This window comes from Quercus lobata, chromosome 10 (genome assembly GCF_001633185.2).
Source record: "Quercus lobata isolate SW786 chromosome 10, ValleyOak3.0 Primary Assembly, whole genome shotgun sequence".
Lineage (NCBI taxonomy): Eukaryota > Viridiplantae > Streptophyta > Magnoliopsida > Fagales > Fagaceae > Quercus > Quercus lobata.
In genome coordinates this window covers 43,438,279-43,462,419 of record NC_044913.1, presented here as the reverse complement: position 1 = coordinate 43,462,419, position 24,141 = coordinate 43,438,279, and the positions used below count along the sequence as shown (strand labels likewise).

Below are 24,141 nucleotides of genomic sequence, written 5' to 3'. Positions count from 1 at the left end.
TGGGCGAAGTGGCATATACTATTATTCTCTGGCATAAGATCATTGTGGAGGCAATGCTAAAAGTTGTTTTAATGCTTTGAATTTTAAGCTTGTCCAATGTTGATTGGTATATTTCTACTATGTTGAGTAATGCTGTAGAACTTAGCCGTTGTTTTGATTTCTATGCATTTTAGTTGGGTTATGAGATGCAAATAGTGTTCATGCCCTTGCTAAGTTGCTTTTGCAAATAGGTCTTATATCTGTTGTAATAAGTTTTCCCTCCCTTCTTCGGATTTAAAAGAGTTTAGGAAGGATGGAAGAATGTTTTTGGTTTGTATGTTTAATGAAATCATGCATTTTTTTTTATCATAAAAAAGAAGGTAAATAATAGGGCTCATGCAATATATATATAAACTTTTTTTTTTTTGGTCTGGACTCATGTGTCAAAATTAAGACGTATTTTCTTAAAATAATTGTTACAAGTTGGAACGGGGTATCAAACTTTTATTCTCTTCGTTGAGGATACTCATAATATCATTAAGTTACAAAACTCTTTGTATCTTAAATAGATTACTAATTAGATTTTGATTTAACTTTGATATAAGTACGACTCAAACTTTCTTAAGTACTTGGTTCAATTTTTTTTTTTTTTTTATATGGAATATTCAGTTCAATTTTGATATAAGTAAAATAAAAAATTAAATTAATTCAAAGTTAAACAAACTTTTATTTACATCTAAAACGTCAATTTTTTTTCTTTTTTTTTTACCAATCTAAAATAAATAAATAAAAATTGATAAATTACTTCAAATCACAACTCTCATAAACCACAAAAAAAAAAAAAAAAAGCCACTTGTCACTCGGCTTTGCCAACAAAAAATAAAAATAGGAAGGAGTAATGAGAAAAATTAAGAATAAAAAAAGAAGAAGAAGAAGTTAAAAACAATAAAAGCAAGAAGGTTTTGGCACCAAAAGTAACCAAACAAACATGGGTGCTTCTAAAGCATCCATTTCCCATCTTCTTCCTTCTTCTTCACTTCGAAACTCCAACAACCTTAACTCAAAAGCTAAACCCATACAAGTAAAGGTACCCATCTCCAAAACCCCATTACAACCCAACACCAATAGGCGCTTCTTCCTCTTCTCTCTCCCTTTGATTCCTACTACTTTTCTTCTTTTTACTCCTCCACCTAGTCCTAGTAATAGTAACGCACACACAGCTCAAAAACCCACTTCTCTAAATTATTCTGCTCTCGCCTCCTTTGAACCTGTGAGTCCTGAAGAGAGAGAAGCTAGTGCCACCATTTCTCGCAGAGTTTCAGAAGCTGTGGAGTTGTTGGACAAAGGGAGAGAGTTACAGGCTCAAGGTGACTTTAACCAGGCTCTTCAATATTTTACTCAGGTAATCTTCAGGCCTTCACCTTACTTACACTCTTTGTTTTCATTTCTGGGTTCTCTTTGGTTGCTCAGAATTCAGATAAGAAAAAGGAAACAGTTTGTGGACTCTATTTTTCTGAAAAGATTTTTTTACAATGAGACATTATTGTAGTCTTATACAATTAGCATGATTCAAATTGAAAGTCAAGAATAAACAAATGTTGGCTTGATTATGTTTAAAGCATTGTTTTGAGTTCTAAGAGAAATCAGAAATATATGTGCTATTGTTCTCCAAATTGTGTGAATTTGTTTAGTGCATGAAAAAACTTCTTATCATGGGTGTACTTCAGAAGGTCTTTGTTGGGTCGTTGTTCCCTTTTGGTTTTAGTGGTGCTACTGCTGACTATTGGATTACTTTCCCAAGATGTTACTTGAAAAAATGAACTCTGCCTCTCTCTGTATGTGCTGCTCCCAAGAGAAGGCTTGCCGTAGGTTGACGGCTAACATGAAATTTAGTCACTTTATTATGAATGGATTTAGTACAGATACATGTTGGGTGTCCCCTACTAGCATCGTGCTGCATTGGAATCCAAGTGCAGTGAAAGTGGGTAAGGATTGCTAGGGCGTTCCTTGTAAGCAGTACGTTATATTGGTGCTACAGTGTAGTGAAAAATAGGCTAGAGTTCCCACATTTTGATAGACAGGTGTTGGTAAATAAGTGAGTCCATGAGAAAAAAAAATCCATATAGATATTTAAAATATAGGGTGTTTAAAAGGGAAACTATTGGAAATAGTAGATATCAAGACTAGGAGGAGAATACATAGTGTGTGCTTGCAGGAAACTAAATGAGAAATTTAGAAAAATTGAATATACATAGTATAAATTATGGAATACATGAAAAGGTAAACAGGAAAATTGGGTAGGGTTAATCATAGATTGAAGATGATGTGAACCATAAGATAAGAGCAGAATGTACAAAGTAGAGAAACGCATCAAAAGTATTGCGTGGTTGTAGAATACTTATTAAGTAAAATGAAAATTTTATAAGATTGTTATAAGACCAGTTTTGCTCAATAGTACTGAATATTGAGCTGCTAAGAAGCAACGTATTTATAAATTGAGTGTAGTTAACATTAGAATGTTAAGATGGATAAATATAAGAAAAGATAGAGAAATGAGGAAATTTGCTTAGAGGTAGGGGTGGCCCTTATTCATGAAAAGATAAGGGAGAGTCATTTGAGATGGATTTGTCCAATGTAGATGAGAGGGATTAATGCACTAGTGAGGAAGATCAAGTTGTTTCAAGTCTAGGGAATAGGAAAAGGTCCAGGAAGATCTACAATAATGTTACTAGAAGTAGTAAAAAAATACATGTTAATTAAAGAGGTAATAGATAATATGGATTCAGATAGAGATAACATAGAATGACAAAAAAGAGTACATGTGGCTGATCATGATTAGTTTGTCAAGGATCCATATCTGAACCCAAATTTTGGTTTAAAAGTTTGGCTGTATCAGTTGAAAAAATGGTGTTTATTTTGACATTCTCTTAAGACCAGATGATCATTTATACAAGCAGCATGTTTACTGCGACATTTTGGGTTGAGAGTGAAATGGTGTCTCCATGTGTTTGGAAGAGTCCAATCCATTGTTCCAATTGAGCTACCTGCACTATAGTATAAGAAAGATATGTTCTTCGAAGACACAGCAACATATTAAGCTGTTGATCATAGGTAATAGTGGCTCTGGCATACCTGCTATAAAGCCCTTATAAGTTTGGGCATTTTAAAGTTCCTTTGAGGACATCTGATAAAATTGGAATGATACATAGTAGATTAGCATGGCCCCTGCGGATGGATGACACACATAAATTAAGAAATAGTCCAAATTTTCAAAAGTTCTATATATATATAAAAGGAATTTTAAAGGCAGCTCTCACCCCATTTTACTGACTCTGGTTTTCTTACGCTGAAATGGAAGCAACTAGCAAGTCACTAGTTCTTTTAAAAATATATAATGTTGATATTTGTGTGGTTGTGTTCCATGTTTATGTGCATGTACATTCAATATATCTATCAGTTAGCATCATGTTTACAACACAGTAGTTCATAATATAAGCCCAACATCATTATACATCATGTAACATTGTTAAATAACCATTTCATAATATCTATGTTTGTCATTAATATCCAATGATTGTTCATATCAGGATAACCCATAACCACCAATATGTTAATTGACCCCCATTGTTCCTTTCATTTTTAATTGTGGGATGGGGTGGGGGGATGTTACTGACTTATATAAATTCACCCCACTCTCACCTATTACATGGTTCAAGACATCCATGAATATGAGCAGCATAGTCAATTTGTAGCTTTAATAGATACAGAGAGCATTGTGGAAGTTTTTCCAGTACAATTTTTAAAAGCATTTGATCACCTTCTCTTTCCTGAGAATAGCGGTGAGCGCCCCAATCTGATGACATTATTCAAAAAGCTAGATGTTAATTTTTCTTATGCATTTTCTTCTGGCTGTTTTTGTGTTTTACACTATTTTGTTTCATTTAGTAAGATTCTATTAATTTTAGTAGAAATAAAAATTTGAAATGGTGGTTGTTAATGTCGTCCAATACAGCATGTATTATTATTAGGACAATTATGTTGATATGTTACTTCAAGGGTAATCAAATGCAGTATGCAGACAATGACGTCTAAAGACCAGGAAAAATTATTTCCTTATGTAAAGTCACAAAAAAATTAGCAAGAAACAGTTTTCCTTTTGCCATGAACATAATACTTGTGACTTATTGGCTTTTAGTATATGAAAACCATCTCTACCCTATGGAAACCAAAGATTATGAGTAAATGCATGTATACATAGTGCAGCAATTTCCAAAATTTCAATTGAAAGCCATGTTGAAGAAGATTCCTTTTGCCAGGATTCTTGTTAAGTAATTTGTAACAATATTTTAAGTTCTCTAGATAGTATGGAATTCACCTTGCAAATAATGTACATAATTAATAAAAAAATACCTGTCTAATGCTGGGAAGATTAAATATAAGTGCTGGTGTGAAAAGCAGATAAGCACATAGCTATAATTGGTTTGATGACATTTCTTCAATATTTTGATATTGTAGTATGTTAAAATTTTATAAGTAACTAATAAGTACTTCCTCAGAAATGCCACTTATTTTCATAAGAACGATTAAGTATTTGTAAAGTTGGGTATGGATCTTTATGACTGGATAATGAAAGTCTGTTGACATTCTATGTGAAACAATATCAAACATGTCCCTGGAAATTGGATGATAAATTTCCTCAGGGGTGAGTTAGAAAGTTGTATACTCCATTTTTCCATGAGGATAGGATCATAATCTATCACCTGTGTCATATAATACATTTTCTTCAGATTTAAATCAGGTCTTTTCTTGGGTTCCATGTTCTTAGCTTTTTGCTATGGTGCTTTGCTTATGCAACTCTTGGTTGCAAGCGCATCTAAAAATTGTAGCTCACCAACTCAAGTTTAAGAGTCCCTATCATCACACCTTTATAGAGCAGATATCGCTTGCAGACTTGTCTTCAATATGTTGGTCTTGCCATGTAATTCAAGGTCTTTGACATAGAAATGCACCAATTAGGGCTTAGGTTCCGTAGGAATCTCCATTGTCTTGATGCATCATTTGAGTTCTCATGGGCTTTCATTGTTGTTTGTGTTGTAGCAATGCGGAATCTGTGGATTACTTTTTTGTCCGATAACTCATTCTTTGTGAATGTACATGCTTCGGTTGTTTGGGATTGAATGGGTTATGCCAGGTTTAGTTGTGGATTTATTATTTTGCTGGTATCATTGGCTTGGGAAGCATAGCTCTGATATTTGGGATTTGGTTCCAGGTTGTTTAATGTGGACTATTTGGATTGAACGGAATCAGTAGACTTTTGAGGATAAGGGGAAAACTGTGGTTCAGTTATTAGAGTATTGACAGTGGACCCTCTTTGTTTGGTCTCGTTGTTGGGGTTATTTGGATTGTTCTACCCTTTTGGATTTCCTTTCATCTATTAGAATAGATTAGGGGCTGCTCTTGTCCTTTTGTTCCCTTTTTTTTTTCTCTTGTTCACTACCGTGAACTCTTTGTGTTTCTCTTGCTCATCTTTTATCAATAACTAGTCAATGTCCTGTGCGATGCACAGGTACCGTATAAATTTATTTTAAAAATATTTTATAAAAAACTACATATTTTTTACAAGAAATTATCTTTTTAACCATGCATAATACTTATTATTAATATTGCTTCCTTTACCTTTGCTCCCAACCATGAATTACCTTCCTCCTTAGATTGAAGCTTCTCAATCCAAATTTCTCTCCCTTTGCAACTCAATGCTACAATGAACGACTTGTTATCATCGTAAATCAAAACTCCTGCTTTTGCTTTATTCTTTAAAAATAGCTCTATCAAAGTTTATTTTGAAGGACAACTTTTAAGGAGGTTGTTATTTATATTTGATTGGACAAATATGTAGAGACAAATAATTAGATTACCCAATCCATTGAATCTGACTCTTACAATTCTATATTGAACTTAGTTCTTGAAGGACAGCTCTTAAGGATGTTGGTATTTATGCTTAACTGGTTAAATGTGTAGAGACAAATAATTGTATTATACCCAATTCATTGAATCTAACTCTTGCAATTCTACATTGAACTTTGTCCTCATGCAGAAAAAAGTAAATTGAAAATTTATCATTGACTCTATCTAAAGCATTTAAAGTAATAAAAGCATATTAAAGATTTAATTAAGTTGTTTGGCTAATTTAAAACATCAACCCATTGTTTGGAATACAATGGGAAGAGCATAATTTTGGCTATACTCTTGATTGCATGTGTATCAAGCTAATATCATAATTCAAACCAATAGTAAAAAATAAAAATAAATAAAAACATTTTTGAATATGGCTTACTGCATTCTCACATTCATGGAATGGCAAATCAATAGATACTAATTTAACTGATTATACTAATTGTATTTTTAATCCATTGGAGTATGTTGCAAACTTGCAATAACATAAGCACTTGTTGAATAAAATCTCTCTAATAAAACAACTTACATATCTCAAGATATGACACTACCATGCTGCCCTTGATGGTTCTTCCTACCAAAATCAATCTTGAGCACAAAAACTTCAAAACTACACATTAAAATTATTAGTTACAATGTAAAAAGATTATACTGCATGCATTTTTTATATTTTTAAGAAATGCTTTTTTTAATTGTTCTTGGCCATTTAGTAACTTTAGCTTAATGAGGTAAATGTCAGCATACTTAATTTATTTATAGTAGATTATGCTTGTGTGGTTTCTCCTCAAACATGTATCTTTTTGCAATCATCAAAGTGTTCATGATGGCTAAAACTTTTTAAACCTAAAATGAAAATGAAGCACATAAGAACCTCAATTTTAATATAACTTTACGAAAGTTACTCTTTTCAATGTATAAGATCAACCAACAAACACAATAGAATCAAATTGTGTATAATGAAATTGAAGCATCAGCTTAACACCTATACTAACTTGAAAAACCAAAAGGGAAAAGGACCAGGAAAACAATAGTTACGCTCATTCCATCGAAGTTGAAATGATAGATCCTTCTACACATATTGAATACATTGATGAGTTTAGAAAGTTTTATATCTATCAAAAACAAAATGTAGAAACAAAAATAATTAGAAAAACCCCATAAGTTTGTTATGCTTAAAATTAACCCAAAAAAAAATAAATAAATAAATAAATAAATTTTGAAAATCTTAATCTATTAGCAGAACTTGATAAAAATCATAATTAGCAAATAAAAAATGGCATAAAGGGCATCTTATTATATGACTATATTACTTTATAGAGCTATAAGCCCCAAAAGCCCATAAGAATGATAATTAGCAAAAGAAAAGTAAATGTAAGTGAAAGAGCATCTAAGTTTCAATTTAAATAATAATAAAAAATTACCATATAGAACCACGACCATTATGTCATGAAGCAAGTGGAAGATGAGCATTATTGTTGTTTATTATCCCAGGTGAATAAACATATGCTTTTTTGGAAGATTTGTGTGTTCTTGAATAATCTGAATGCTATTTCAGTTTGTGCAAAATATAGAACATAGAATTGGTAATTTAGCAACATAGGCATAGGAGAAGGCATGTAGTGGTTTAGGAAGAGTAGGCATTTAGTTATAAGGGAAGAGGAGTTAGCATAAACATAAGAAAACCTTTGGACGGATGAATAAGGAAAACAAAGAGTTTTTAATGATTAACATCCCTCTATCTTATCCATTAGTCTTATTTATTACTAATTGAGATCTATTGAGTTTAGTAAATAAGTGATGTGGCATCTAATAAGCGTAATAAATTGAGAATGATATGTTTTATTTAACCAAAAAAAAGTTCAATTATCTTTTCAAAGAGAGTGCCACTTGGCAAAATCTTATATTCTCTCGCATGAGGTCTCTGCTTTTATATATATATATATATATATATGTATGTATATATATTGATATTCTCTTCTTACTTATAAAAAAAAAAAAAGATATTGAGAAGCCCTGTCACACATGGTTGCTTGTGCATAATAGCCACAACTTGTTTTGTACAATTAGCTTTTAGGACTAATATTGTGAATAATGACACCTTTAGCTCAACCATATCTCTGTAGACCTGAATTACTCATGATTACATGGTATCAATTTCGTTTGATGAAATAATTCTTTTGGGTCTTGTATTCTGTGTCCTGTAGTGGTTCTTTGGAATTGCTTGCTTTAGAGAGGATTTTTACCCAACTATTAGTGTTACACATGCAAAGCATGTTAATCTTTATTGTTTGTGGTCTCTTCTCTTGAAACTGTTGAACGCCTGTAAACACAACGCTTCTGTTGTGCAAAACTTGTTTGGACACTTAAAAAAAAAAAAAACCTTCGCTTACCTCAAGATTTGCATAATTAAACTGGTAATAAATTTTTCCACAAGCCATAATTGTCTTACTATTTAAGCCACTGCACACAACTGTATGTATCTGTAATAGAGGAATTGCTGATATTAAATTCTGGTGGTTCTGCTGCTGTACACCATTATTTATAGTGCATTGGTACGGTTGATGTGTGCTTATCTTATTAGATTCATATAATTATGACATTAGTAGGTCAAATGTGTAGTTTCTGTATGACTAGCCCATAAAAACCGAGGCAAATTTTAAAATTGAAGTGTATTGTAAAACTATTTTACTTTACCCCGGTAATTATACAGCAGAGGTGCAAGAATTTTCACAATTGACATCACTTATATATCTCACTTCAGGTGGTTGAGAAATACAAAGACTTCGCCTTCTCAGACTACGCAAGAGTAGGAAGAGCATTGGCCTTGTACGAGGTTGGTGACAGAGATGAGGCAATTGCAGAAATGGAGGATGTGTCCATATCTCTGAAGGGATATCCAGGTATTTCTACATTCCTGAAATATGTGAGGAGAAACACTTTTGGTCAATTCTTTTAAGTATTCTAGTGTTTGCTGGGTTAATCTGCAGAAGTTCATGCTGCTCTAGCAGCAGCCTTATATGTGGACAAGCATGCTCTACTGTTAGCTGAAAACCAATTCACTATTGCAACTCTGCTTGATCCTCACTATACAGATCTCTCATATGTAAAAGAAACAAAGCATTGGCCTCCAAGTTTGGTCAGTTCATTGCAACACTTCATCAGTCTTTCCTAGGAATCTCTATTATATCCTATACAACTTGTTATCAACTAGGACATACTGTCGTGGCCACCTTTGGGTTCTTTGGTCACTTTCACTAGCAGATGATTATTAATATTGTATTACCTTGATAAATTATTACAGTGAAAAAATGGGATATGGGAATTATGCATCTTGCTGAAATGTATATTCTTTCATTTTCCTCCTTTCTTTTTCTTGGTTTGGGGGATGTGGGTGGAGTGTGGTATAAGGTTTTTACTATGTTGGTAGCCAAAGACATTTTTGATTCCTTCTTTTTCACTTTGTGCTCTTTTTCTTTGTCTAATATTACTTAGTCCATGCCTATAGTTGTCTACCTGCATTTGTTCATAGCACGTTCATAGGTGAATTTAATATTGAAGTCTAGTTAGTACACTACTAGAAGGTTTTCCCTTCTTCAAGCCAATAATGAAAGGAAAAATTTTAGGTAGAAGATTCCTTAACCTAGTCTCTCTTTGATCATTATTCACCATCTTTACCAACTTATAATTCGGGTTATTCCTTTATAATCTCGCAAACAAAGAAAAAACAAAACAAAATCTCTCACCTTTTTTTTCTTGTTCTTTTTTCCTTTTTCCTAGTTACATATATGTCATGGGACCCATTGAGCCCAAACGTGTTGTAAAGCCTAAACTTGTACTTGCAAATCAAGCAACCTAGTCTTACTAGGATTTGAAGACAAAGAAGATGGTTAGATTAGGCTCTCTATAAATATGCTCTATTGTATAAGTTTTGTATTATTGTATCAAAATCCATTTGCTCCTTTTCACACTTCCTCTGTTTAATTGGTTGGGGAAGGTTGGCATGTGTTGGTTTTCCAATTGTCTTTATCAATTATTATTGATAGTCCAATATTCTGACGACAAAATGAATCTGATGTCTGATGTTTCAATGCAAAACCAATTGTTTTCTCTAATTTTGCGTGTGGTAGTGTTGTCAGTTGTCACTAATATGACCAGGGCTTCACTAATCCGTGCGTCTCAATATAATCTTTACCTAACTGCTTTTGAATAATCGTAAGTGTAAAATCACTGTTGTATCAAAGTTTTTCATGTATATCTCATACAATGACCAATGCCTGTTCAATTCTGGCACTTCATTTATTAGTCCACAATCCAAAAAGTTTGCTTCAAATTGGTCTCTTTTTCATAATTTCCATATGTGATAAAAGTGTTACTGTGTTGGTAGAGATTAGCGCAGCTAAACCAACTATTCAAGCTTACGTATCAAACATTATTCATGTAGGAATTGACTGAACAAAAGAGAGAGTGGCCTTTCACTTTTGACCCAATCAAAAGGTTGTGACGGCTGTTTGGTACTGTAACATATCCCCACTGTGGTAGTGCCAATTTTCTTCAGACTTTTTTACCTTGTTCTTGGGCAAAAGTAGAGATTGTGTCATTTTGCCGAAAATATGGACTATTGCAATACTTGAGTGCATGCCTATTCTCAGTTCTGAAAAGGTATAAAGAACACTCACAAATTATCATTGACTTGTATAGCCGTTTGTGGGTCCTCCCAAAAAACATTCTTCAGTTTAGTTTGGTATGCCCCGAATTCTGCTCCAAATGGATCAATGTGAAACCATGTGCGCACTGGTATATGGCTTGGTAATGGTAATTAACAAAACAAAGCAAAGCAAATTGACCACTTTTTATGTGTGTCTGCGTGCAAGCGTGCGTGTGCATCTATACACATAATGAAGGCTTTACAGTAAATTTTGTAAAACTCCTGTTGCACCACGTTATCAACATCATATCCTATCCTTTTTTGTTTGCAGTTTTTTTAGTTTGTCCAACCTAAATCATTTGGTTCAACTGTTGCCTTTTTAAAATTTTCCATTTCATTCCTTTTATGCTTTCTTAAATTATACCGTTTCACTTTGTTAAATCTTTTTTTTTTTTTTTTTTTTTGGTGTTGGAGATATCAAAAGACAAGCAAATATCCATACGATCCGAAAGTCCAATCAACTAGATGCTGTTTCCAATATGGTTTTATCCAGAAAATTGACATCCCTAATAGACAAGAAGAAACTTCTTCCCAGCAATGGGTTGCATGCACTTAAAAGTGCCTTGCTCTCTTGACTAGACATCTGTGATAGTGAGCATCCCTGAGGTCGTGCAATGTAATATCATATACCTGTACATGAATGAGTACATGATGGAAAAAATTATTGAAATAAGATTCTTAAATAAGGGTTGTAGCTTTGGTCAGTTTAGTTTTTATACAAGTTAAACTTTTTATTTTTCACTCAATTTCTAGAATGATTGAATTAAGATTGTTCCTTACGGTTCTCATACTGTTTAGGGGCACAAATGCATGGATGAATACTTGATACACTCGGGGAAAAAAAATATGTTACAGAGTTACCACCACTAGTGATCATTCAATTTGAGATGACATGAGACATAAATTACTGAGTTAGCTGATTAGTTGCAACTTGCAACTCCCAAAATGATGATCATGCAGCTTTTCAAAGTCCAAACTCCAATCAATCTCTAAAAAAGAAGGATAAGGATGCCTTTTAATATTATTTCAAGCAGGGTATGACATATGGATCCGATTAACTTCAAATGGGATGAGGTTGAAATAAATTTTGTCCAATAAGAAGTATAAAATCCATGAATGAGGCTATCGAACGGCCAATAACACCCATTAATGTGCTTTTGAGGCTAAATAGAAGGCTCCTAATAGCATCACTAACCTGCTCATTGGCCTTTCTAACACACGATTTCAATAAGATTGAGACTAGTAATAACGTAGTATGCTTCTATTAACACAACAATTCTACTGTGGAATTAGTATGTACATGTTTGAGGGTTTTGAGTCATGATTTCGTTAATGAGATTCTAGTATAGTGATATGGGACTGAAATCACAGTATGAACTGTGTTTTGTTACCATGGCAAGCAATATAATGAAATCTCCTCAAATTTTTGAGAGAATCTGCCAATGTAAGCATCCCCTTTGGTTGGCTTGACTGGCATGAATCGGGATCCAACTAAAGTAGATGCTGACATTAAAGTTTCTGAATTTTCAATTTATGATAAGAGAACATATATGAATTGTACAGATATAAAGTTTTAGGGAAGCCAATACACACATAGAAAGTAAGACCCCGCACATGCACTATATCAGACATCCCATACTGTATATAATCTAGACATTTTTAGAATCTTCATCCCACTTGGATCTAAGCAGCTTGAGCAGCATTCTTGCCTTTGTTTTGGTCCTACCATTACACTGGCTTTGCAGAAGCAATAGTAACTGAGTCAAAATTCCAGCATCAATTGCTTCTTCCCTTGCCTGTAAGGAATCATAACATATGATCATAAGCAAGCTAATTGCATTCTCACTGCCTTCATGATCCGATACCCTGAAAACCATCCTAACAATAGCATGAATGCCATTTGGGTTATTAATTAATTCCTCTTTTGCAGTCTCTAGTCCTAAAAGCTTCTCTAGTGTTGCCATTGCCATTGGTGCCAAGTTTTTTTCACCTTTTTCAGCACTCATAATATAGGTTATGAGTCCATCTATCGCACCTTCTCTGACCAAATTCTCTCGATTAGACTGCAATGAAGATAAAGCCGATAAGGCTTTAATTCCAGCCTCAGAACCATCGCGAACAAGAAGAACCACTTTATGCAAGAGATCATTGGTTTTTCCAAGCATAGCAGAAAGCTCTTTTGTCTCCGATGATGATGATATTGCCTCTATAAGAAGACACAAGCTTATCTTGACCGTGTCAGTGCCGTGCTCAAATAAATTTAGGAATGATGCTAATTTAGACTCTTCTTTAAGCATATTCAGACACTCCATTTCATCGAGAGGCAGCAATCTTAGAGCACAAGAAAGTGCTACGTCAACAAACTTTAAATCATCTTCGCCTTCGGAGAGTGTGGTTTTTACTTTTCCAAAAACTAGTTGCAAAAGTAGAGGCAAGAAGCGTAATTGGATCAAACATGAATTTCTGGATGAAGGTACCTCAGATAAATTTCGTATCTCTTCAAGTGTTTGGAGCTTGTTTTCTAAGGTGACATCATGAGATTCAAGGTTGCGTTTTAGTGCAGTTAAAGAATCAATTGTTGCCAAGTATTCAGGATCAAATTGGTCACCCATATGAAGCCACTCATCAATCAAATGGCGTAGAGTGTGATTAGGAACCATGGATGGATCATGGAGTTTCTGCATTGTGATAGGACATGTGAGATTACCTGCAGCCAGCCATTTTTCTATGCTTGATCTGTCATAGGTTTGGCCTGTACATAAAGTGACTGGATCTTTGAACAAGTCTAGACTAATTGGACATGTAAACAAGTGGGGAATGGACATGTGAGATTCTCTCATGGAAGAACCAACAGTAGCAGATTCAAGAACAAAAAGAATTTGAATACCTTTGTTTATGAATACAAGGAATTGGTTAAATTGTGATATACTTAAAATGCAAAATGTGGGGTTTTATGACAGTTCTGGTGGAGATGGCTTCTTTCCTATCAGATACTAGTGCTAGGAGTGCAACTATGACATATAAGATTGATAAATGGAACTGAGTTATCAAAACTCTGAGAGGATACAAGAAATAGGGTGTGAAGATAAAAGGAAGTGAAGGAATGGAAGCAGAGAAAAGGATGAGTAGAAAGGACTTACACAGTCCATACTTGCAGAATGTGAGAGAGTGTTGTGAGTTTTTTGCAGTCCACACTGACAGACAGCACATGAGCAAAGTGTTTAATCTTAGTTGGAGGAATCAGATGAGAACACCAACATACAAACAGCAGAGGACCAAAAATAGGCCTTATCCTAGTGAAAGAGTGGAAGTAATATGATATAGGACTTTGATTGTGGAACTGGTCCCCCACCTCTCTCAATATAATATCAATTCAGTCAAACTGACCCACCTTAAGAAAAAAATAATAATAATAATTGCAATTGTCTTTGAAGTTTGAAGTTTGAATCCACCACAAAAGTTTGAAAAGAAAAATAAAAAGAAAGAAAATTGTGTCCCAATGAGAGAGAGGGAGAGAGAGATGTGGGGGGTAATGGAATGGTAGTCACAATGTTCATGAGACTGGCAATTATAGGAGAACCACCCAATGGAATCACTATCAACACATCTCTTTGTTCATGAACAGAACTAGCTGCCTTAATCACTATACACTTTTTTTTCCCGTACCTTAAGTTATTTTCACCATGGTTAAATTGCATATTTCATTGGCTCCAGTCTTTTACAAGTTAAAAAATTTCCCCAAGTTGAGTTAACCAAATTCTCTTTCTAGTTCATTTTTCCTGGTCCTAGTAAAAGCCGCAAGTATATTATAATTTATAAGTATGTGTGACATCACATTAAACTGCTTTGGACATAGAATAGCAAAAAAAAAAAAAAAATTGTTTAGGTGAAGTATTGAAAAGTCAGTCAATCCACACAAGATTGTACATTTCGATAAATACTTTTTATAAATTTATTACTATTTATATTACTATTACTTTGATGGTGAAAGTGAAAGCCCCGCTAGCCGATAGCATGAAAATAACATTTTTTTTTTCTCTACTGCGTATTTGGTTGCATCACAACTCAGAAGAATCTACAAAGTATAATTTTCAAATATGTTATGCTGATTAAATATTCACATACCACATTTTCTAGTGTCTACCTCAGTTTTCCAGAATAAATAGCCGAAATTTCTGGTAAAGTTGGTCGAATGAGTTGTACTTTTGTAGTTTTGTTACTTTGTACCTATATTTATTTTTATTTTTTCACCAATTAAATTCAACTCTTTTTTAGGGAATCTGATTTCCAAATGGGGCGGTAATTAAGGACTGTTTAATAACGTTGTTTTAGTAACGTTGTTTTAGAAATATATATAGATGAAAAAGTATGTAGAAATACGTGTAATATTGTTTAAAAATTAAAAAGTTTTGCTTAAACTACCATACCAAACATCAACTTAGAGCCTATTTGGTAGTTGGTATATCAATTTAAACACATGTTTTTAGTTTTTAAACAATATTACACGTATTTTCATATATTTTTTCACTCATACCTATTTTTAAAAAAAAATTAAAAACTGTTATTTAAACACACATACTGAACATACTTTTAATATTTGAATACATGAATGCAGGGAATTAAGATGAGCATGCATCAAAAAAAAAAAATTCTTGGAGGGTTCCCCAAGTAAGTGTAGAATCAATTCAGTGGCTAAAGTCATTGACTTTTGACTGCCAAACTTTCATATTAATACCTTTAATGGTCAATTTATAGCAGCTCGTGGGGTCCAAAGTTTCCAACCATTTGATGGCGGTCGAGCAGTCCACATAACTAGAGAAATGGTTATAAATGAGCTTACACCCCAAAAAACAAGTGTAGGACTTAAATTATACGTAAACTTTAATGGAAGATTAACAGGGAGCATAAGCATTTTGGATAATAGTTATATCTGTAGGACTTAAATTATACGTAAACTTTAATGAAAAATTTATGAGAAAATTTGCTTAAAAATGGGATAGTCCCTATTGATAAAAGAGAAATAATATACTAATCTATTGAGGATCCATAATTGACCTCTAAATTTTGGGACTAATGTTTTTTTTTTTTTTTTTTTGGTTGTTGCTGTTATATAAGCATTTTGGATAATAAACCTAAATAGCAGGTATATTGAACTTGAAAGACATGTCGTAAATTTAGAGGTTTAAATTTCCATCTATCATATTATTGATTTGCGAGATTTCTAAGGTGTTTTATGAGCAATAAGTGAAATAGTTTAGTCAAATGAAGAATCACTTCCTTGTATAAAAAATGAATAATAATAGATACATTAAGGAGCTTCTTTTTTTTTTTAATGGGACATTTAAGGCGCTTTTGAATATTTATGAATTTGTTCTTTCTGAAATTTTAACTCAAATGATATAAGATGGGATGAAATTAGACTAAGTCTTAGGATGCAAATCTTTTATATTTTATTCTATTTTGTAATTACTATTGATAGTGGTTTGAGTCATCTTCCAAACCTAACAGAAGCAAATTGCTTTCTAATGTAATTTAATATCAAATTACATACAAAACAAATGCATAATGTGGGGAGAAAAGACAGCCAACTTTCTTTCCTTTTCTTTTCTTTTATTTATTTTATTTTTCCCAATAAATCATTAAGCCCATATATCTCTATCGACTGGGTAGGCAAGAAACAAGCTTAAATGTGCCCCTAACAATGGGTAAGTTTGGCAAAACGAAATTGTGAGGTCCATGAGAGAGAGAGGGAGAGAGAGAGATCTCCAAGCAACAAAAGGACAAAACAAGGGCCAACAACGAATAAAACTAGAGATTAATATGGAGAAATTGTGGCCGTTGAACACTATCTTGTCCGCCATTAGAACATATCAACTTCCACTAAATGATAGAATTTGATGATGGATATTACATTAAGATGCTACTCAATCATCACTACCTGAAAAATTTTTAAAAAAAAAAAAAAAAACCAAATTTAATTCAACAATGTAATTGAGGGGCACACGTAATTTTGTGGAAGTTTAGTTACTTAACACTAACATGTAAAATTATGCTATTATTTGCCAAAAATTCCCTCTAAAGTTCATGAAAATGATTTACTAACCTCTCCATGATTTCTTATATAGTATTTCTTTTTACATGGTAATTGATATCATGAGTCCACAAATTCACTATTTGTTTTCCCTCCCATGGCTCCATCATTTTCAAAAATCTAATAATAATAGTTTTGAGTTAATGACATGGCTTCTTCTACACTTACTAAAAGTGTACTTTTACCCTCTAGGCCCATTATAATGATAGTTTCTGAGTTAATTTTCCATGAAAAAGGGTCCATCTGTTGGTGGGTTTGCCACTGTAATCATAAACCACGTGTTTGGACATGTTAAAGAAATCATGCCACTACTCGAATTGTGCGGAAATTTGTGCTTGGCAAACCATGCTTTATGTCTATGGGGAGCTACAACTTCTATCACAAGAGAATTATGTGGAATATTCATTATTAGGTCATTAGGGTTTTGATTGGTCGGACGATAGAAAAGTGAGGGATAGAAAAAAATTTAAGTTTTCCTCTTATGAGTGTTTGGTTTGCGAAGAAAAAGTAGGGGAGTTGAAAACTTATTTTATTTAGTTGAGAAGAAAAATAATATAAAAATTGATGTTTGTAAATTTACTTCCATCTCCCTACTACATAAAAAAAATAACGTTTTAAAATTTTTTTTAACCAACATTTAAGCTTGAAAGAAGGGGGGGGGGGGGGGGAGTAAACCAATGTGAAGGGGGAAGAGGGGCATGGTTGCATTTTTCCATTTAAGCTCACTTTTTTCCTCGTTTTCACCATAATTGGGAATAAAACAAAACCTCTAAAAAATGTGGGCCTAGAGATAAAACAATTCTTCCCTCCAAAGTCACCCCCTCCAATCAAACACACTATTTTCTCTCATACTTTCTCTTCTCCATGTTGCTCTTCTTTTCTTCCTAACCAATTAGCCCCTAAATAATGATAATGGATTACTTTGGTAATGGAAATCAAATAAAATTTACCTAGATTTAGAGGAATTTCTTTTAATTTATTACATGTTTTTGAGTATTTTAATTTTATAACTTATAAAACATTAGTTAAAATAATATTTTTATCCCAAAAATGTAATATAGATTCTAATTTTGTTCTTAAAATTTAAAGGGTGTTCTATTTCCATTCTCAAAAGTTTTTTTATTTTTTATACAAGATAGAAATTTTATTCTAACCTAATCTAAGTGTATGTGTATGAAAACTCCCTCCTGAAGAGTTGAACTCCAACACTTTCCCCCCACACCCCACAAACACTTAAAATGTTCTACATTTTGTCCCATTTACACATATATTGTGTTTTAGGTAGAGGTATCAATGTTTGGCACCATCTATGAACACGACACGAGTTTTTACGAGTCAAGGTTGGGCCTTAGTTGGGCTGAGTCATAAATGGGTATAGAAGCCATTAGTTTGGTCGATAACTTTTTTAAACCGTGGGGAAGGTAAGCTCTTCGTAAAAATTTCAAGTCAAGTTTGCCTCCAGCAAAGATTAATTGGGCTGCATTTTTATGAAGAGCTTACCTTCCACTAAAAAAAGTTATCAACCAAACTAATGGCTTCTATACACATTTATTTGTTGGAGATGTTAAGCAATAATCTTATTCTACATGTCGTTGATAGTCTATATTTCTTTTCTTTTTTTCTTTTTATAGCTAAAATAATAGTCTATACATCATATATGGTGACTCAAGGTTTCTTTTCTTTTTTCCAAAGCGATTGTTGATAAAAATCTGACAAAAGAAGCAAATTGATAAAAAGTTATAAGTTAATTACGTGATTTGATTTATTTATTTATATAAATCAAGGTCAAGAATAGAGTTAGCAACTGCACAACAACAACATCAAGGCAACCAAAAAAAAAAAAAAGTGTATGCGGTCACAAACAATGTATAGCCCACAAGACCCGCTAGAACTTCTAGCTGACATCTGGTTTAGATTCCATTGCTAAACCTAATTGTAAGATTTTAGTTACAAAGGCCACTATTGTGTTTTGACTTGTTCTTTTGCCTTGAGCTTTTTCGTTTAGCTTTTAGTTATTACCTTTTATGTATAATTTTTTAAAACATTTTTTTCTCACTTTTTTAAAGTAGGAATATGCCTTAGCACATTTTTTGAAATCTAAAAAGTACATAGCAAAAAGTTACATAAATTGATGCTAAAGGCACACTAGCTCCGGTTATCAGTTTAGTTAGTCTACAACAATCTCTCTCTCTCTCTCTCTCTCTCTCTCTCTCAGACAGAAATCTTGATGCATCTGGACCCCTGCCCTTCCTGTACCCCCAAACATATATGTGGTTGGTAGCTAGATATTACATTTTAAGACAAAGAATTTAATGGTACTATACTTTTGTTTAGGAGAAATTATACAGTTATCTAGTAGATCATATTATTTGTCTATTATTTCACTAAAAAAATTTTACTTGTTTAAAAAATTCCTATTTGTTTAAAAAAAATTTCTAACGTAGCAATTTTAAACAGATGGAAATCTTTTAATGGAATGATAAACCACGCCACTAACCTACTATAAAGAACTTATAATTTCTCCTATTCTAGGCTGAATAAATTTAAAAGTCTAAATAAGCCAAAATGCATTGGCAGTATGCGACTCTGTCATTGCCTGAAGTGCTTTAATGTTTCATTACTACTAATCATTTATATAATCTTTTGCTAAATGTCAAAAGCCTTGTACCTATTTATGACCTTTTTAAAAACGACATTTATGGTTCAAATCTTTTGTCTCTTAATAAGCAAATTATCAAAAAAAAAGTTTCATTTTCAACTAAGTTTGTTACAAGGGCTTTATAGCCATTATGTTTGGTTATGGTAGTTACAGATCTATTATTATTATTTCCCTTCAAAAAAAGAAAAGATACGTTGTTATTTCCATGTATCTCATTATCATATTCATTTTCACACAAATACACTTTCGTCGATTCTCTATTTGTCTTTTCTGCGCCTTGTTTTTCTTCTTTGCACTCTGTTTTCCGTTCCTTTTCACACAAATATCTGCTTTATATATTCGTTAAACCTATAATATTTTCATAATAAATTATAAACGATAAATTATTATTAATTTAAATTTAAATTTGTAATTTAAATTATTTTTTTGTTTGTTTATAACAATTAATAACAACTTATCATTTAAGATTTATTGTAAAAATATTATAGACATAGCATTTTTTTATACTTTATCCATCACTATTTGTCATGTATATGATTTTTTTTTTTTCATTTTAAATTTTGATTATTTTATATATATATAAGTGAAGAAAGAAAAAATGATATGCAATAAGTTGTCATTAAAAATAAAATATCAAAAACCATAAGCATGAGATGTTGTGATTTGGTGAAGAATAAAGTTAAACACTAAAATGATAATTTTGTTTTTCTTAAATAAAAAAAAGGTCTTCAATATGAATTTATTAATGCCACACCAGTAATAAATAATATCACATGTACGATATCACTGTCATCGTGGCACAGCACAGAAGCGTAATTACTCGTACCGCTAAAGCATAAATGTGAAGAGAATTTTTTTTTTTTTCCTTGTGAATACATTTTTTTTTTTATGGACTTTTCCTTGTGAATACATAGGTGTATATGATAAGGACATTATATATTAAGCGTGAGGTTTACGCCCAGCTCATCAAGTTGAAGTTAAGATAAACTTTTTGCCTTTTATGTCGTCGCTTCTAATAAATGGTCAACTTGAAGTCACCTTCACCATTAATGTCTCTTCTCTTCTCTACCCTTTCCTCATTTTAGGGCTGTGTTGTGTGGACTGGGAATCAATCAATAAAAGGATATCTATCTCAGATTCTCTCATCACTTTTGGGGTTGACACTTTTACCTTTTGGATTCACATTTCAGACCTGAAAAGATACATATAATAATACACCTACTCTGTCATAATTAACTAGGCCATCCTTCTACTTACTAGTCTGGATGTAAAAGAGTTTCAAAATTTTCAGTAATTATAATTATGATTTATGAATTAAAAAATGGGTTTTGGAGTTAAATATATTTAATGGGTTTTTCCAATTTGACTATTTTACTGTTGATTTTAATTTTTTTTTTTTTCAATTTGTCTTTCAATCATTTGAAGAAAAGAATTCCTTAATTAGTGTATTTGGAAAAATTAATTTTATCTAAAGAATAAGGTTAATTTTTGATAATAATGAAAATTTGACACCAAAAGTCATATTTAATTATATATGTACACACTGTTATACTAAAGAAACAAATGGTATCATAAGAATTCTATAATGATTCCCCTAAGAAAATAAATAGTATGATAAGAATTCTATAATGGTTCCCTAAGAAAATAATATCGGTGATAGTTATCTTATGAACTTAATATATATATATATATATATATATTCTAAGAGCATATATTAATTGGACCTTTTTAACAAAGACACTTTGAGAGAAATTGATATAAAGGAAATACTTAATTTAATTGCTAGTTTAAATTCCACGGTAAAAACTAGAAAGTATAAATTATTATTAGATTTTATAACACTTCTATGATAATTACCTTAAGAAAAAAACATTGATGATCTTATTATTATTTGAACTATAAAAGATCATGATTTTGATATGATAAATTACCAATTATTTTAGAATTTTAAATTATAAAAAATTATGAATTTAATTATTTAACATAAGAAGATTTCTTTTTTTTTCTTTTTTTTTTTTTGATGGGAACATAAGAAGATTTCATGCATTACACCATAAAGTAGACAGATTTCATTTTTATTCAAATCCAATGCTAGGACAATATGGGGAATAGGATCTTTAAAAAAAAAAAATATATATATATATATATATATATATATATGGGGAATAGGAAATACCCAATCGCTAGATTTAAATTTCACCTTAGAATATATAGAATAATAAGAACAATAATGAACTACTAAGAAAATAAATTTTTTTTTTTTAAATGCTTAGAATATATATTGTAAAATAAGCTTAGATTAAAATAATAATAATAATATAAAAAGCTCAAGTAATGACTAGTAAGATAATAAATTAATTCTTCCTCAAAAAAAAAAGATAATAAATTAATTAAAAAGGCTTGTCTAATGCAGCTTTTTAATTTTGGTCTAATGCTGCATCTTTGGTTGAAAGGGAAAGGGAAAGGGACAATGACTTATTGGCAAAATCTAGTGCTAATGACGAATGACAAGATCCCCTAAAGGACGGAAAAAACATGACCCTTATTGCACGCGATTGAAAAATAATGGTTCTTTTTTTTTTGTTTTCTTTTTTTATTTTTTTTTCTTTCTTTTTTCCTAAAATATTTTCTTAAAAAATGTTTTAAAATTTGGACAAAGTTTAGCTACTAAATTAGTTGTAAAACTAACTAAAATTTCTTTTTAAAAAATTTAATATTACTACATATTTTAAAAATCTAATTGTTGAATTATATGTCAGACAAAATTTAGTTACAAAATTAATTGTAAGACTACAATTTTCTTTAAAAAAATTAATATTACTACATATTTTGAAAATCGAACAGTTGAATTATATATTTTTTACACTCTTAATACACATGTCAAATTTTGTGTTAGTCGGATATTATTTACTATATAGTCTATAAGTTTATATTTTATACATAATTTTAAACTACACAAACTTGCAATTTTAACAATTTATTGATAATATAATTATTAATCTTTAATTTTATAAAATTTTTACAAATATAGAGGATATAAAGAAAAAATGAAATCCAAATATAGATTTATCAAAATTCACGTTCAATCAAAAAATATTAAAAAAATTGTAATTTTAAGTTACAACCAATTTTGAAATTAAATATGATCATTTTAAATTTTGATACAAACATGGACGTGTTACATACACGATTGTCTCTAGGCCCACAAAAGAGTACCGTCTTGTTGACCCATGGACCGATTTTATAAAACAAAGGTTTTCGGTTCAAGTGTCTATTTGAGTGTTTTCTCACTCATCTACAGGTTTGACCAAATTTATCGATGATTTATGCTCACTCGATTAGTCGACAACCTATATGTCGACAGTCGGCAATGGTTTCAACTCCCTAAAATTTTGATGGATCACATATGTAACACATATGGCATCCCTCAAAGTTTTGGGGCGTGTCTAGAGCTCTTCAAGGGGAAAAAAATATTTTTAAAAAAATTGAAGGTATTAAACAACTTTCTCAAAGAGCTTTATGGATTGCCAAAAGTTGAAATTGTTATAAAACCCAAAACCTGAGCTTTATCATTAAAGCTCTTTTTTCAGGAAGACTAAATGAGCATACCGAAAAATCTGTCCAACTAAAAATTATTTCGTTAAAACTCAAATTCATACAGTAATACCACCAAAAAAAAGAACTCTTGGTGTGCTAATGCAAACATCCTGTTATATAATTCTACAAAATCCAATATTTTTTTTCACTGAGATTTTTTTATTTATTTACATAACATATGTATGATGAACTGATCAACTATATAAGAGTCTCTAGCTCTCCTAACTTTGTTATATTATTATTATTATTATAACATGGATTCACCTTAACCAGTAGAGTGTATATTTATAATTATCTATATACACACTCAAGTGCACATATAATGCCTTCTCAAAAAAAAAAAAAAAAAAGTGCACATATAAGTACGTTCAACACTGGCAAAATTTGACCAAAGAAAATGTTTTTTGTTGACTGGATAAGGATAGAAGTGTTTCATTTGATTTCTCCGAACTTACATTATTCAAAAGTTTGAACAAAATGAATTTGGCTCTGGTTGAAAATTTGACCAATGAAAAGATCCAATGCAATTGGCAATTTGGCAGTATTAAATCCAACTAGTAAAGCTGCCGTGCAATGCATGGATAATTTTATGATATTTTATGTCGGACGGTTTTGGATAATGTTATACATATATTATAAAGAAAAAGTAAACTAAATTAGAGTAAAAAAATATATGCATTTTGAGATATTAAAAATTAGTTTAGTAGTTTCATTGTATATTTGTAGCCTTCTCAAGATAAAATTATTATTAATTTTTTAAATTATGAAATCAAAAATAAACGCAAAAAGTAACGGGACCATGAAAATCAACTAATTTGTGTTGTGTTCACATATTTTATACCATAAATTGAAAGTATGTCCAATTCTCTCATGGTCTTTCTACTCATCGATAGTGCAACATTAAGACATGATGTGGGCAAATGTGTATTCATGTGTCTTATAGATGATTTAAAATTAAACTATGGTAGAATATGACTTTATATTGCGTACCAAATATTCTCTCTACTTATACACCCAAAACAAAAACTATCCAACCAAATTACCCAAACCTAAATTATACTTAAGCCCCTAATTTTTAAAAGAAAAAAGAAAAAAAAAAAATTACTCATATGGGTTTCGGCGTCTTAATGGTGGTGGGAGGCCAATGTAATAGAGGTG

General features: G+C 31.6%; 2 protein-coding genes and 1 non-coding gene across 3 annotated transcripts; 2 read left to right on the top strand and 1 right to left on the bottom strand.

Moving 5' to 3' along the window:
• The first annotated feature begins 928 nt into the window (after positions 1 to 928).
• LOC115962673 lies at positions 929 to 9,294 on the top strand. The gene is made up of 3 exons (XM_031081559.1): positions 929 to 1,381; positions 8,693 to 8,831; positions 8,919 to 9,294. The coding sequence occupies exons 1-3, from the start codon at positions 968 to 970 to the stop codon at positions 9,101 to 9,103; spliced, it is 738 nt and encodes a 245-aa protein (XP_030937419.1). The 5' UTR covers positions 929 to 967; the 3' UTR covers positions 9,104 to 9,294.
• LOC115966134 lies at positions 3,148 to 3,250 on the top strand. Its single transcript, XR_004086323.1, has one exon. It is a non-coding gene; the product is annotated as a U6 spliceosomal RNA (small nuclear RNA).
• Positions 9,295 to 12,172: 2,878 nt separating the features above from the next.
• Positions 12,173 to 13,911, bottom strand: LOC115964191 (U-box domain-containing protein 26-like). Its single transcript, XM_031083545.1, has one exon. It carries the CDS (start codon positions 13,474 to 13,476, stop codon positions 12,286 to 12,288), a length of 1,191 nt encoding a protein of 396 aa, XP_030939405.1. The 5' UTR covers positions 13,477 to 13,911; the 3' UTR covers positions 12,173 to 12,285.
• Positions 13,912 to 24,141: the final 10,230 nt, after the last annotated feature.